Below are 12,816 nucleotides of genomic sequence, written 5' to 3' on the forward strand. Positions count from 1 at the left end.
TAGTCCAAATGTTTACATGACTATTCAAAAAGAACATTGTAATCCTCACCCTTTTGTCTTTGGCCTCGGTCTGCTCAGAGGACGCCTGAATCCTTTTCTGGAGGTCTCCGATGGTGCTCAGTGAGTCATCGTATCTCTCTTTGAGATCTTGGATCTCTCTCTCAATTGAGGTGCTCTTGGTCTGCAGGGCTTCAGTCTCCATCTTTGCTCTATTTTCGGCTTCTTTGGCCTTTGCTGCTTCCTGGTATAGTTCATCGCACTGCTCTTCTAGACCCAAGAGTCGATCACTGAGCTCCCCTACCTCTTCCTCTAGCCTCTGCTTCTCAGCTTTGAGCTCGACCAGCTGACCTTCATGGCTGCGAAGTTCATCCAAGGCATGCGTTGCTCTGAGGAGCTCTGTCTGAAGAGTAGCTACATCCTCAGCCCTCTGGGAACTAATCTCCTCTTCTTGCCTCAGGGCCATACGGAGCTTGACCACTTCTCTCTCCAGGTTCTCTTTGGCATGGCTGTGTTGAGTCAGTAGGTCAGCATCAGTAATGTGGCTCTGTAGCTCTTTCTCCAGTTTGTGAATGCGCTGGACCTCCAAATTGTAGGTCTCTGTGAGGGCCTTGCACTCAGTCTGTGCCTCCTGCAAACTGCAGGTCAGGGAGTTTCTCATGGCTTCAAACTGCTCCAGGTGAACATATTCATTTTCTAGACTCTGTTGAAGATTCTTTATTTCAGCATTGCAGAGTGAGTTCTGCTCCTCTAGTTCAGCTCTCTGAACAGTTACCTCCATATACTGCTGTTCCAGTTCCACTAACTTTAGAGTCAAGTTCTCCATCTGGCCTTTATAGCCTTCTTCTATTTCTCTGCATTTTTCACTTGACACCAAGTTCGCCTCCAGTTTCCTCTGCACGGTTTCCATCTCTAACTTCACTGTTTCTTTGTCACGTCTCTCGTGGTCCACATTACTCTTTGCACTTTTGTATTTCTCTTCCATTTTTGCTAATTGCTCTCTTAGATCCTTCACAGTGGTATTGAAGGCCTTTTCTTTTTCCTCCAGGGTACTCGCTGGCACAAATTTAGATTGAATGGCTTCATGAATAGTGTCCAGCTCTTTCTTCTGGTCTTCAATTTCCTTGTGAAGTTTTAAAGTACTTTCTTGAATATCCTTGTATTTGGAGAAGGCCTCTTTAGCACTACTTTCTGCTTCAGCTAAAGCCCTGTTTAACTGGCTTTTCATTGCCTCATGGTCAACAATGCTAATATAATCCTTTTCCAATTTCTCCTGCAAATTTTCTTTTAACATAACACTTCCCTCTTTCACTTTCTTCAACTCGTCTTCTTTAACTTTTCCATCTTCCTCCAATTTGTGAATTTCTGTCTTTGCGTTCTCCAAAGCTTCTTGTAACTCTTTCTGCACTCTCTCATACACTTCCCTTTTAACAAACTGTCCCTCCAAGCTCTGTTTCAGAGCAATGTTCTCAGCAACCACAACCTCAAGCTCCTTCTCTTTATCTTTGTACTTCTTTTGGAGATTCTCTAGATCCTTTTCCATCCCTGCTTTATGGGCCAAAAGTGCAGCCATCTCACTTTCGTACCTTTCGTTGGGTGTGTGTGTGCTCTTGAGGATGCTAATGTTTTCAGTCAGAGAGGATTTCTCTTCTTGGAGCCTTTTCAACTGATCCTCAGCATGATTTCTTCTACCGGTTGCCTCATCAAGCTGGTCCTTAAGCTCCTCCAAAGCAAGACTCAACGTCTTCTTCAATTCCTCATGGGTCTCAACAGGAACAAACTGTGTCTTGATATTTTTGCTGAGTTCCTGCAGCTCTTCTCGAAGCAGCTCCTTCTCATCTTCAGCATCCTCAACTTCACAGATCAGGGACTGACATTTAGAAGTGACGTCTGCTAGCTTTTTCTTCAGGATATCGCTCTGTTCCTCTAGAGCCACCCTGAGTCTCTCGTGTTCCTGAAGTGGGACAGTGTCCCTGTGGTCCACCTCCCTGTGGAGTTCAGAGACCTCTTCCAGAACACGATCGTAGTCCTCCCGCAGCTCCACCAGCTGCCTCTCCTTTTCGTCCACCGCATTAGTCAAAAGGTTCTTCATGTTGTCGAACTTCTCTCCTGGCACCATGATGGCCAGACGTTTCTCTGCTTCTTTAACACGAGTCTCCATTTTTAGAAGAGTCGCAGCACGCTCAGCACACTCTTCTCGTGATGCGTTCAGCTCACCTGTCAACTTCTCGACCTCTTCAGCCAATAGACTTTCGCTCTTTTTATACTCCTCTAGAGCTTTCTCGCTCTGCTTCAAATGATTCCTGACCCGACCGACCTCAGCTGAAGCACCTTCATATTTAACCTTGACCTCACTCAGCTGAGCTTTGAGGTCATCTAACATTTGGTTGCCGAGATGCTCCTTTACTGTGATCACATGTTGCTGTAGCTGCTTGACCTTAGATTCAGAGTCCAGCATCCTCTTTTGGACGTCTCCCAATGCCCCCTCTAGTTCCTGAATCTGCCGATCTGCTTCTCTTTTTGTGGAGTCACGACTCTGAACGAGCTCTTCGCACTCCTTGGACTTTCGTGTGAGTGCTGCCTGGAGGCGTTCTACTTCTTCCTGTGCAGCCTCCTGCTGCTTACGTGTGGACTTTAGCTCCTGACGTAACATCTCCACCTCGTTAGGGGCTGAGATCACTGGGTGAGAGAGCTCTAAGGGCCGGGATATGGAACGTGATGGAACAGAAGGCTGCAAAACCTGTAATCAGAAAGTGCAGACAGTGAAATTAGGCCAGGAGGATGTGATCGCATATTCATGGTTTCTCATTTTTAAACAAACAAACAAACAAACAAACAAACACACACATGGGTTTTGGCAGGGTTTTTTTTGCTATACTGTAGGAGAAAACATGTTTACAGATGCATTTCATCCAATTATTTGGCCAAACTCTTCATTTGTACATGAAGTGTCTTGCTTTAAATGCAAAAAATGACATTTCCACCATGACTTTCCACTACATGAGCACCTCAGACAGTCTGCCTGTATATAGTACACAGGGGCAAGAAAAGACACAGTGCAGAGTTTCAATCAGAAAACCTTACTGCTGTACACTGATGTAAACATTTTCACTTACATAATAAAAACCGCAACCAAAAGAAATAGAAAATTACATTAAAGAAGAGTAAACAGAACCACAAATTAGTGGGAAAAGGATACTCTACCTGAGCTGAATCTAGGCTTTGACCTTGTCTGACAAGAACAGTTTCTTTCCCTGAAAAAAAAAAAAAAACCATCAAGCCTCATTAAGAGAGTAAGATTCTTTAAAATGAATGAATTCCAGATATTTCTCAAACTAAACAGGAGGCCTAGGCTTTTAAATCACAAAACTAACTCACCTTTAATCACAGACTGGCCCATGTAATCTCCCTGCAAAATAAAATCATGCAAATGTATTAATTATAGTCACCATGTTAACATGGACAGAACACAGGCCCCATGATGCTGCATGGTGTTTCATTATTATTTGCCCTGGCTAGATACTCACCAGATGGCTCCGGAGCTGAACCTTCACAGTCTCAGGAGCTGTGGTCTCTTTCTCTCTGGCAGACAGCATGCGCTTCAGATGCTCCCTCTGATTACAGCAACAGGAGAAGAAAGCGAGAGGGAATCGGTCTTTTATGCTTAAGTGTTAAAAATGTGATCTGTAGACATGCCTTTAAAAAGAGCTGTGGAGAACAAACTGGCGAAATGTAAATTACCTCTTTGTGAAAGTCCTCCACCACAGACTTCTCCTGTAATGGGGAAAAAAATAAAATAATCCATGAGCTGTATTTACAGCAGTGACCATTAGAATACAGTTTAATTTCTGATAGATGCTTAGTGAGAAGTAAATGTAAGGAATAACACAAGACAGACTGTGGAGTTATTCAAAAATAATTCACAGTGGAATTTATTGTTGTTATGCATGAACAATGCCGCTGACCTATTAACTGTTTCAGGGTTTTTCCTACATTGAAAATTTTTATTCAGATAGAAATAAAAAGATCTGTGATTGGGTTTTGTGAGTGAAGCAAGCTACTGACGAAGTGACGGAGAGAACGAGCACAGCTTTCGCGAATGCCTAACAGCCAGGGTTCCCACACAACACGTCCGCTAAAGTCCGATTCGTGACCTAATGACTCCTTTGAGCCGATTCTTTATAATGAATGGTTATATCGGTGAATCGGTGTATAACAAATCATTACTTCTTAGAAGAAGTCACACATCTGAGAAAGTAAGTGTGCTTACCCCATTTAGCAAGAGTGTTTAGTAAAATTTAGCCTTAATAATCCACAGTCTGTATAGGCCTATGACAATGTGTAATAAATTACCTATAAAATCATTTAGAGTAAAGTTAGACTGGAGTGAGATGAAACTAGATCAAAGCACAAAGCAAGCTGTTGCTAGCTAGTTGCTAATTTTATTACGTTTTATATGGTACAAAATTACACTATTATTTTTAAAATGACACTAAAATTACGCTGTGTGTGGATGACCATGTCGGTCAGCCACCACCGAAGACCAATTTTGACCCAGGAAAAACCCTGTGTTTATAGTTACATTTACTATAATGCCATGCAGAAAAAGCTCGTTTCTGACATTGTTAACGATATACAGTACCAGTAAACCTCTGTTCCCTAACCAGCTTGTACCCCGTGTACAGAAACTTACTGACTTACTGAAACGGTAAATAAACATCTACTAACACAACACATCACTGCATTGATGAGTAAATGTTTTTCTTTGTTAAACAAGAACAATTATCATCAGGTTTGGATCATATAAAGCGCCTGCCAGATTATCCCCTTTGTATAAGCGGTTACTGTGGAAACTACCAATATAAACCTTTACTACAGTCAGAACTGCTGGCAGAAACGTGCAGTTTCATCAATTTGTTCCACATCTTGCAACCAATCAGAGTCTAGAATTCATTTGCACTGTAATATATGCCTTTAAAGATAAGGTATATAAGAACATGTCAGTTCTGTTAAAAAGCAAGTAGGTTCAGGAATGATAAAAAGGATATTGTAGAAGGTCAAGAGAGTTTAAGTAGAAAAGCCCTAATGTAAGTTATTGAAAGATGCAGCTGAAATGCTACCACCATACATGATAAACAGCATCTTCAAATTTTATGTTAAATTGCACAGTGATGTGCAATTTAATTAGATGCCTCTTTGCAGTGAACGTTGAGAGCCGACTCTGACGTATTCTTCCATGCAGGGTTTTTCCCTTCTTATTCATAGATAATATTATTCCAAAAGCATCAGGTGAAACCTTATTTCAATAATGGAACTTTTCATTAGCATGAATTCATTCATCTTCACTAAGTGCCTTATCCCGATCAGAGTCAATGACATTTCGTGTTACTTTCCGATATTAAATCAAATCACCTTCTGATTTTTCCCTTTGTCTGTCCCAACAGTGCTTGAGTATTTAAAAAAGTTGGTTCTCATTGGTGAACGGAGCCGAAGAAAAAGAGCCAGAATTCCCATAAATGCATTTGTTATTATTTAAACAATTTATCTTGCACTTTTACTGACATAACAGACCACAGCCTTCTGCTCTTGTTTTACACCAGCTAGCAAAAATGAGGTTCAAGGATTCATAGTTTAACGTTAACTTGAATAAATTTCATACTGAAAGTAAAGTAAGTGAAAGTGAAAGTAATTGCCACTATTAAAAAGTGTGTGTTCATTTTCTTCTTTGGTAAATTGTTTGCTTCAGTGGGCAAGTGTTATTGGTCTGACCACAGACAAAAAGTGTTTTTATGTGTCTCGTGTTTAGGTTTTAATTGCAAAAACTTTAGCCAAACACCTTTAAAAGGTGTGTGTGTGTGTGTGTGTGTGTGTGTGTGTGTGTGTGTGTGTGTGTGTGTGTGTGTGTGTGTATATACCTGACTGAGCTGATGTTGCAGAATATTGACTTTGTCCATTAGCGCCCTCTGTTCCTGATGGTACTTCTTCAGTGTCTCCTGTTGGCTTTCATTCTGCTTCTCAAGATCCTGAAGAAGGCACAAAAAAATTGCAGCCTAATGGGTGAATATTCCCAGCCAGATACAAGACAAACAGATATATGGAATGAGTTCCAATTACATGAATAATCTGATCCCCGTTAAGATGACGTGTCAGGGGCCGAATCCACAGACAGCTGCGACTAAACTGGGTGGAAATCACCACCAACTGATCACAACCATACATCTACTAAGGCCTAAAAATAAGCCTTGTTGCTTCAGAATCACATCAACAATGATTAGTTTTTATAGTCCTAAAACACTGCACTTCCGTTCTCATCCAACAGGTGACAGTAACGTCAAGCTGTAAAAGGAAGCGCAAGTCAACACCACAGTGCTTACTACAATATCAGCCTAGCTCCATCACTACAACCATCAGGCTTTAGATCTAATTTAAGCTTTATCAAATAAACAAAATATAAAGAACAAAATTCCCAGCTGAGGCTTTTTATGCCAAATAATAAAAGCAAATAAAAACTGGAACAAATGTGTGAATGCATGAATCTCTTGAAATACGTACACTAATGAAAATGGAAAACTGACTACATTCTAATGGCTATATTCTAATTAGACCTGCTTTCCTCAGTTCACGCATCTTAAAATTACACTCAATAGTTGTGGCAGATGTTTCCTTCTGAAGATGAGTTTGAATCCTAAGTCCACCAAGCTGCCACTGCTTGAGCCCCTAAACAAGGTCCTTAACCCTCAATTGCTCAGGTATATAAAAATAAGATTAAAATATAAGTCGCTCAGGATAAGAGCATCGTCTGTGAATGAAATAAACGTTGACGTGAAGCTACACAATGGTCGCTTTATGAATCGACCAGCGAAATATTTGACCTGTGCTGATTGGCTGAATCTTAATTATTTTCTTCTTGTTGACAGACGCTGTACTGAAAAAAATCTCTGCTATAATTTACAATTATTTTTGACAAGAATGATTTAATCCCCAAACTCAGAGCTGAGGTGGAGTTTAGTGCTAAATAAAATGTTGTATTACACAGTGTGTTGTGGGACTATTGCAGTACCTGTCTCTTCTTCAGCTCCACTTTGCTGGCTTCTTTGGCTGTAAAAACACATTAAGGAAGTGTTAATATTTTAACACCACAGATCAGTCTATACAAAATTACAAAATTCAGAGAAGTGTTTGCAAAATAAATAAATAAATAAATAAATGAATAAATAAATAAATAAATAAATAAATAAATAAATAAATAAATCTGTGATTATCTGCACAATCATCATGTGGACCTTTTCTAATGTAAAAAAATTTTTGCAATAACCAATCTTATATACGCAAACACACAAAAACCCACACCAAACCATAACAAAGCTGCCCCATGCTGTGAACAGCTGGATGGTTCTGCTGTACAGATCGCTTTCCTAGACAAGTCCCTGCTGTTTCACCAGCACTACACCACCACACCACATGCATTTTTCCATCTGCAGTCCTCTTTAAAAACCATAATCATTTTCTTTACTCCATTCTTCATTTAAAAACTTTACACTTTTCATTTGCATTACACTCATTAGTGCACAGTAACATTACACATGCTTCCATAAAGACCATTTAAAACTTCACATCGACTACATCTTTGCCTTCCTACTTCTGCACTGCACCAAGGACAGATTTTTTTTTTTTTTTTTTTAATGAAAAACATTTTGTAAATCAGATTAAGGTAAAACCTGAACATTGTTAGCACACAAAGATAAGGCAGTGTACAAAGCAGCACTAAAAGAAAACAGAGCCAAGATTTCCACACCCACTCCCTTGTGGCTGAAATTGCTACAGAATGAAAGCTACCAGAAGCAAAATGTGTCTTTCATGTATTTTGGAGGAAGTGTAAACTCTGTACACACGTAGCAGAGACGGGAATAAGAGACCCCCGTCTTGGAGTTGCGAGGTTAAGTTACGATGGCATTCTAAAAACATCTTTTCTTGTCTTTCAAATCACTTGTATACTAATAAAAGAACGCAAACAGATGTGGATCCTACAAACAGCATCACATTACATTTCTGAGCTGTTGCTTATCGGAATTGATCAGGAATTCTGATTGTTGCACACTGATGTAATTACTGGCTGCTCGGTGAGGTGATTTTACCTTTTATGTTATCCAGATAGCTCTTGATCAGGTTGATGAGCTCATGGTTTTTGCTGAGTCGAGCATAGTGATAGCTGTCATGGCCGGAGCTGTCGACGGCAGTGACATCAGCTCCGCTCTTCAACAAAACCTCTACAGCATCTTTACAGGCAAATTCACAGCCCAGGATCAAGGCGGTTCTAGAAGACCACATTGCATGTGTTTTTAACATGTCAGCATTCTGAACTCAGCATTAACTAGAAACACTTAAACTCTGCTCAACACTGCAAGTGGAAATAGGATGACTATAGTCACAGTGACCTGGTATATCATATTATAAAGTCAGCATAAACCAGATATTACAACTATTAAAACCATTTCTAGAATTAGATAAGTCTTTTTTCTGTTTGCACAACATTTTGTTTATTTTAAGCATAGAGAAAGAAAAATTATCTAACAGTAGTATAAGAAGATCTAGGGAAATTAGTATAAAAAAAAAAAGCTTTCAGCGGAAGTTCTGTATAGATTCAGCTACATTTAGGATATTTCCACTTGTCATTTTAAAGTGAGAAAGGGTGTGAAAACTACTTTAACTACTACTACTACTACTACTACTACTAATAATAATAATAATAATAATAATAATAATAATAATAATAATAATAATAGGAAAACAATCTAAAGACATATTACTGAAACTGTGTCACCAACAACATGCCTTAGCAAAGGGGGTAAAGTTTATAACTTTGTTGATAGATGAAAACAGTCAACAACTGTACAATGATTCAACTTTATACTGAAATAGAGATATAAAGTTTGGCCCAAGCCACTAAGGTGTGTCTCAGATGTGTGTGTGTGTGTGTGTGTATATATATATATATATATATATATGCACACACACACACACGTAGAGAGAAGCATTAATGACACCCAAAATTTAGAATAGAAATTTTTTTAGAACAATATCTGAGGAAATATTTAATGTCACACTGACAAAATTAAATTGGATCAAGACTAAGACTACTTTTTAATTTAATTAATAATACACTTATTTCCTTAATGCCTTAAATTGCTAAGTGTGACCTGCATTTTCTGTCTACATATAAATTGTTCTCACTTTAAAGAAACTGAAAAAGCTGCAAGGAGAAAAATTGGCATTACAGGAAGTCTGAACTGCACAGAGGCAATTTTACTATCCAGAAGTTAAGCATTCAGGATCAAGTTAAGTTCAATTAATCGCTCCATTAAATGATGCAATCACTCAGAACAAAGGAGAATATGAACAGGAACAGAACAGCTAAATAAATGACATGACTAGAGGCCTAAGTGAGCATGTGCTGGTAAAATGCCTTTACTTGTTCTGCTTGTCACGCACTCGGATGTCAGCCCCTCTATCCAGCAGGAGCTGACAGATACGTGGATGACACATCTGAGTGGCCAGAACCAATGGAGTTCTTCCGTCCTACAAACAAAATGGTACTGAATGTCATTCCTCACAGTATATTTCAGAGCAACTATCATCTGAATTACAAACAGAGTCTCTTAAAAAAATCATCACACTGAAGAAACAGTCTTTGCTAAACCTTTTGCTTTAATCAAGAAAAGTGATTACTGTAATAAAAAGTCGTGAACGCACTTTGCAGTAAATGAATGAACAGTTACAAACACATTGGACAAAGAAACAGCTGTAATGCTACACCTGTAGCATAGAAACGGAAACGACAATACATTAAACCCACGTCAAACACTCAAACATCATACTGTACATTTCCCATGCTCAGTCCTAGAACTAGCCCTAGACTCTGTCTGCATTCATCTGGACAGATCTTTCAATCCTTTTCCAAAAATTGCTTGTCCACGGTAAAACATCTGAAAACGCTGACATCCCTATACTGCATATGTGTAAGAGTCTTATCCTTCAGGAGTTTGTTTACATTCAGTCTCTCAGAATTGATGCAAAATTGATGCATGTTTTGATTTGAAAGGGTCACATGACTGTCACATGACTAAAGAAAAATCATTGTATCTGAATAAATGCAATTTTATATTTATCCCCTTGGGATAGTGTTTTAAAAAAGATATTTCTGACCGAGGAAAAAAACAACAACAACATGGCTCTCTCAGAGTGGACAGAAGGCTAAACAGAATCAGTTTCAGATTCACATTTATCCATATTAACGTGGATGCAGGTGCCAGGAGGATTCTATGGCTGATTCTATAACAGTTTTTTAACTTTGAGATTATTTCTGGCCTAGAAATAGTAAGAATGAAGGCACAACTCTATTTAAAACGTTGCATGATAAAAGTTTGACTTATCGAACACTTTGAATTGAATAAGACAAACTACACCAGCTATTTTACAAAAACCTTGATTTAAAACCATTAGCTCAAGTCCTAAATCAGCACTAATTAATATTTTAGACTGTTTTTGTTGAGGTAATAATTCTCTCTTTTAGGGTTTTGATGATATCCTTTTTCTCGCATGAGACTAAAAAGCACTTAGTAAAACGTTATTGTGGATAATTGTGGAGGGTCTACCATATAAAACAAATGTAAATACACAAAGCCAACAGTAGGAAGCATAATGGTAAGATTTGGGTGTATACATGTGCATTTTCCTCTCAACAGAGCAGCCTTGGCTGATCAACTATGTAGATTAAAATGGAAAATATTTTTACAAAATCTAAATGATTTTATTTGATACTTACAAAGTCACTAGCGTTGACCGAAGCCCCACTGTCACACAACAGCTTAACACTGGACGAACAGCCGGCCATGACTGCAGATTGGAAAATACAGAGTGAGGTGATGGACAAATCACAAAACCGATAAGAACTAGAGCTGGCATCATTATATCCTGATTATACCCTGAATCATCTTCCTAACATTGAAATTCATGATCACAAATGAACTGTAGAATCTGTATCCTATGAGTGTTTCATTACTCAGAGTCTCTACAGTAAGTTCACCACAACATTGTTCGCAAGACAAACGATCAGTGGGATGAAAGATCACATGAAATTTTCCTCACCAGCATCATGCAGAGCTGTTTTTCCCTGCAGGTCCACATTTCCAGCAGGGCAGTTATGCTGCAACATACAAACTCATATTGATTATACAACTTCGTACAGCATACGTAGATCTGTGTACAGTCAAAGCTGCATAACAAGCTTAAAAATCACAAAGACCGACTTCAGTTAAAAAATAAAATAATAATAACATTGAAAAATAATACTGAATATTTTGGGCCTAAAGTCTCTAATTTCTCTCATTTATCTGTCCATCATTGCAATTACAAACACATCTGTAAATTATTTTATTGTAATCTGCACTATTATAGTGAATGTTAAAGGGGACTGTTAAACTTGTTTACAAGCTGAAAACGTAACAGCAAAAGAAAGATATAAGGAGAAGGAAAACATCAGTGCTTCTTGAACTTCACTTGTACTGCTGATTGGACACATTATGTGTATGACTATTATAAGCACTTATTCATGTTTACAGTGTTATGATTAGTTATTCCAGACGATACAAATTTTATGTAAAGTCTTTGTTTTGCATAACTTTCTTTCCTTTACACAGGTTTTCAGCATTTGCATACCTACATTAAATGTCAGGCAAAGATAACAACATATCGAAAATAACGCTAAGAACATAGGCATGGAAAAAAAACATCAGTGGATTCATTTATGCTCATATTTCCTTTTACTGTCAGTCAACATTCTCATGCTCTCAGGTTTTCTGTGGTCTCTGACTAAAGCATGCTGCAGCCAATCAGCAGTTAGCATGTGATGTTGGACAGTTGTAAAGAGTTATCCGTGTGTTTCAGAGATTGCTGCTGCGTTGTTTTTGGTTTTGTTGTTACGCTCTTTACTGTTTAATGTCTTTTGCGCTTCTGGGACACCACATAAATAAGGCATGCTACAGGGTTGACAGGTAAGACTGTTTTCTCATAGAGTTAGGTGTTGAGGGGTAGAGTTAGTTTTCCCATCAGTGTTGGTTGGGTTTGTACACCTTAGTTTACTGCTTAGTTACAGTAAGAACCTTCGTTTCAAACAGTATATTACACATCTTTGTGGGCTGTGACGAAACTGTTGTGAAATAGAATTCAAAATAAGATTTTCCATTTTATGGACTTTAAGGAAAATTGTTTAAGAAAAGAATTGTTTGTTTGTTTTTTTTTAAACAAATGTTGTAACAGATTCGGCCTCTCTTCGGGAGATCACGAGTTTGAATCCCAGTCGATTCTACAGTAATCTGTTGGCAGGAGCCCAAGACAGCAACAGTGTCTGTGTTCTCAGAGTGGGAGGGATGGCATACTCCCTCTCTCCTGGTGAATCATGGGCATCTGTGAACTCATGCAATCATGCAAGGGATAGAGTGCGCTTTGCTCTAAACCGCCTGGTGACGCAACATGTGCAGCAGTTTAAAAAGATGTGGCTGTCTGAATTCAAGTGTATCGGAGGAAGCATCCGACAGCCTTTAACCTTCCAAACTGTTAGGTGTTGTATGATAGGAGAAGGTGGGAACTGGCTAACTGGTGGATGTGAATAGAGGTCTGCTGGGGTCTTAAAAATGTATCCGACCCGAAGTGGCCCGAAGCACTTTTTACCCGAACCCGACGTGCATAATTTAATTTTTTTTTTAATAAAAGACCCGACCCGAGACAAACCCGAAATAATTAGACCCGAGTCCGACCCGACTG

The 12,816-nt window shown here is 38.8% G+C and overlaps 1 protein-coding gene across 3 annotated transcripts in view; it reads right to left on the minus strand.

Annotated features, from left to right (window-relative positions):
- The window catches only part of uacab (uveal autoantigen with coiled-coil domains and ankyrin repeats b), a 46,786-nt gene that overhangs the window by 2,988 nt on the left and 30,982 nt on the right, over positions 1–12,816 (minus strand). For all 3 annotated transcript variants that reach the window (XM_047819449.1, XM_047819456.1, XM_027137108.2), the window contains 11 exons: positions 11,143–11,200; positions 10,820–10,890; positions 9,467–9,573; positions 8,133–8,311; positions 7,058–7,095; positions 5,913–6,020; positions 3,739–3,771; positions 3,525–3,611; positions 3,376–3,406; positions 3,202–3,251; positions 50–2,737 (listed from right to left, as the gene is read on the minus strand). In XM_047819449.1, coding sequence (XP_047675405.1) covers positions 50–2,737; positions 3,202–3,251; positions 3,376–3,406; positions 3,525–3,611; positions 3,739–3,771; positions 5,913–6,020; positions 7,058–7,095; positions 8,133–8,311; positions 9,467–9,573; positions 10,820–10,890; positions 11,143–11,200 — 3,450 coding nt within the window. The remainder of the gene's footprint in view (positions 1–49; positions 2,738–3,201; positions 3,252–3,375; positions 3,407–3,524; positions 3,612–3,738; positions 3,772–5,912; positions 6,021–7,057; positions 7,096–8,132; positions 8,312–9,466; positions 9,574–10,819; positions 10,891–11,142; positions 11,201–12,816) is intronic.

This window comes from Tachysurus fulvidraco, chromosome 1 (genome assembly GCF_022655615.1).
Source record: "Tachysurus fulvidraco isolate hzauxx_2018 chromosome 1, HZAU_PFXX_2.0, whole genome shotgun sequence".
In the NCBI taxonomy this organism is placed as follows: domain Eukaryota; kingdom Metazoa; phylum Chordata; class Actinopteri; order Siluriformes; family Bagridae; genus Tachysurus; species Tachysurus fulvidraco.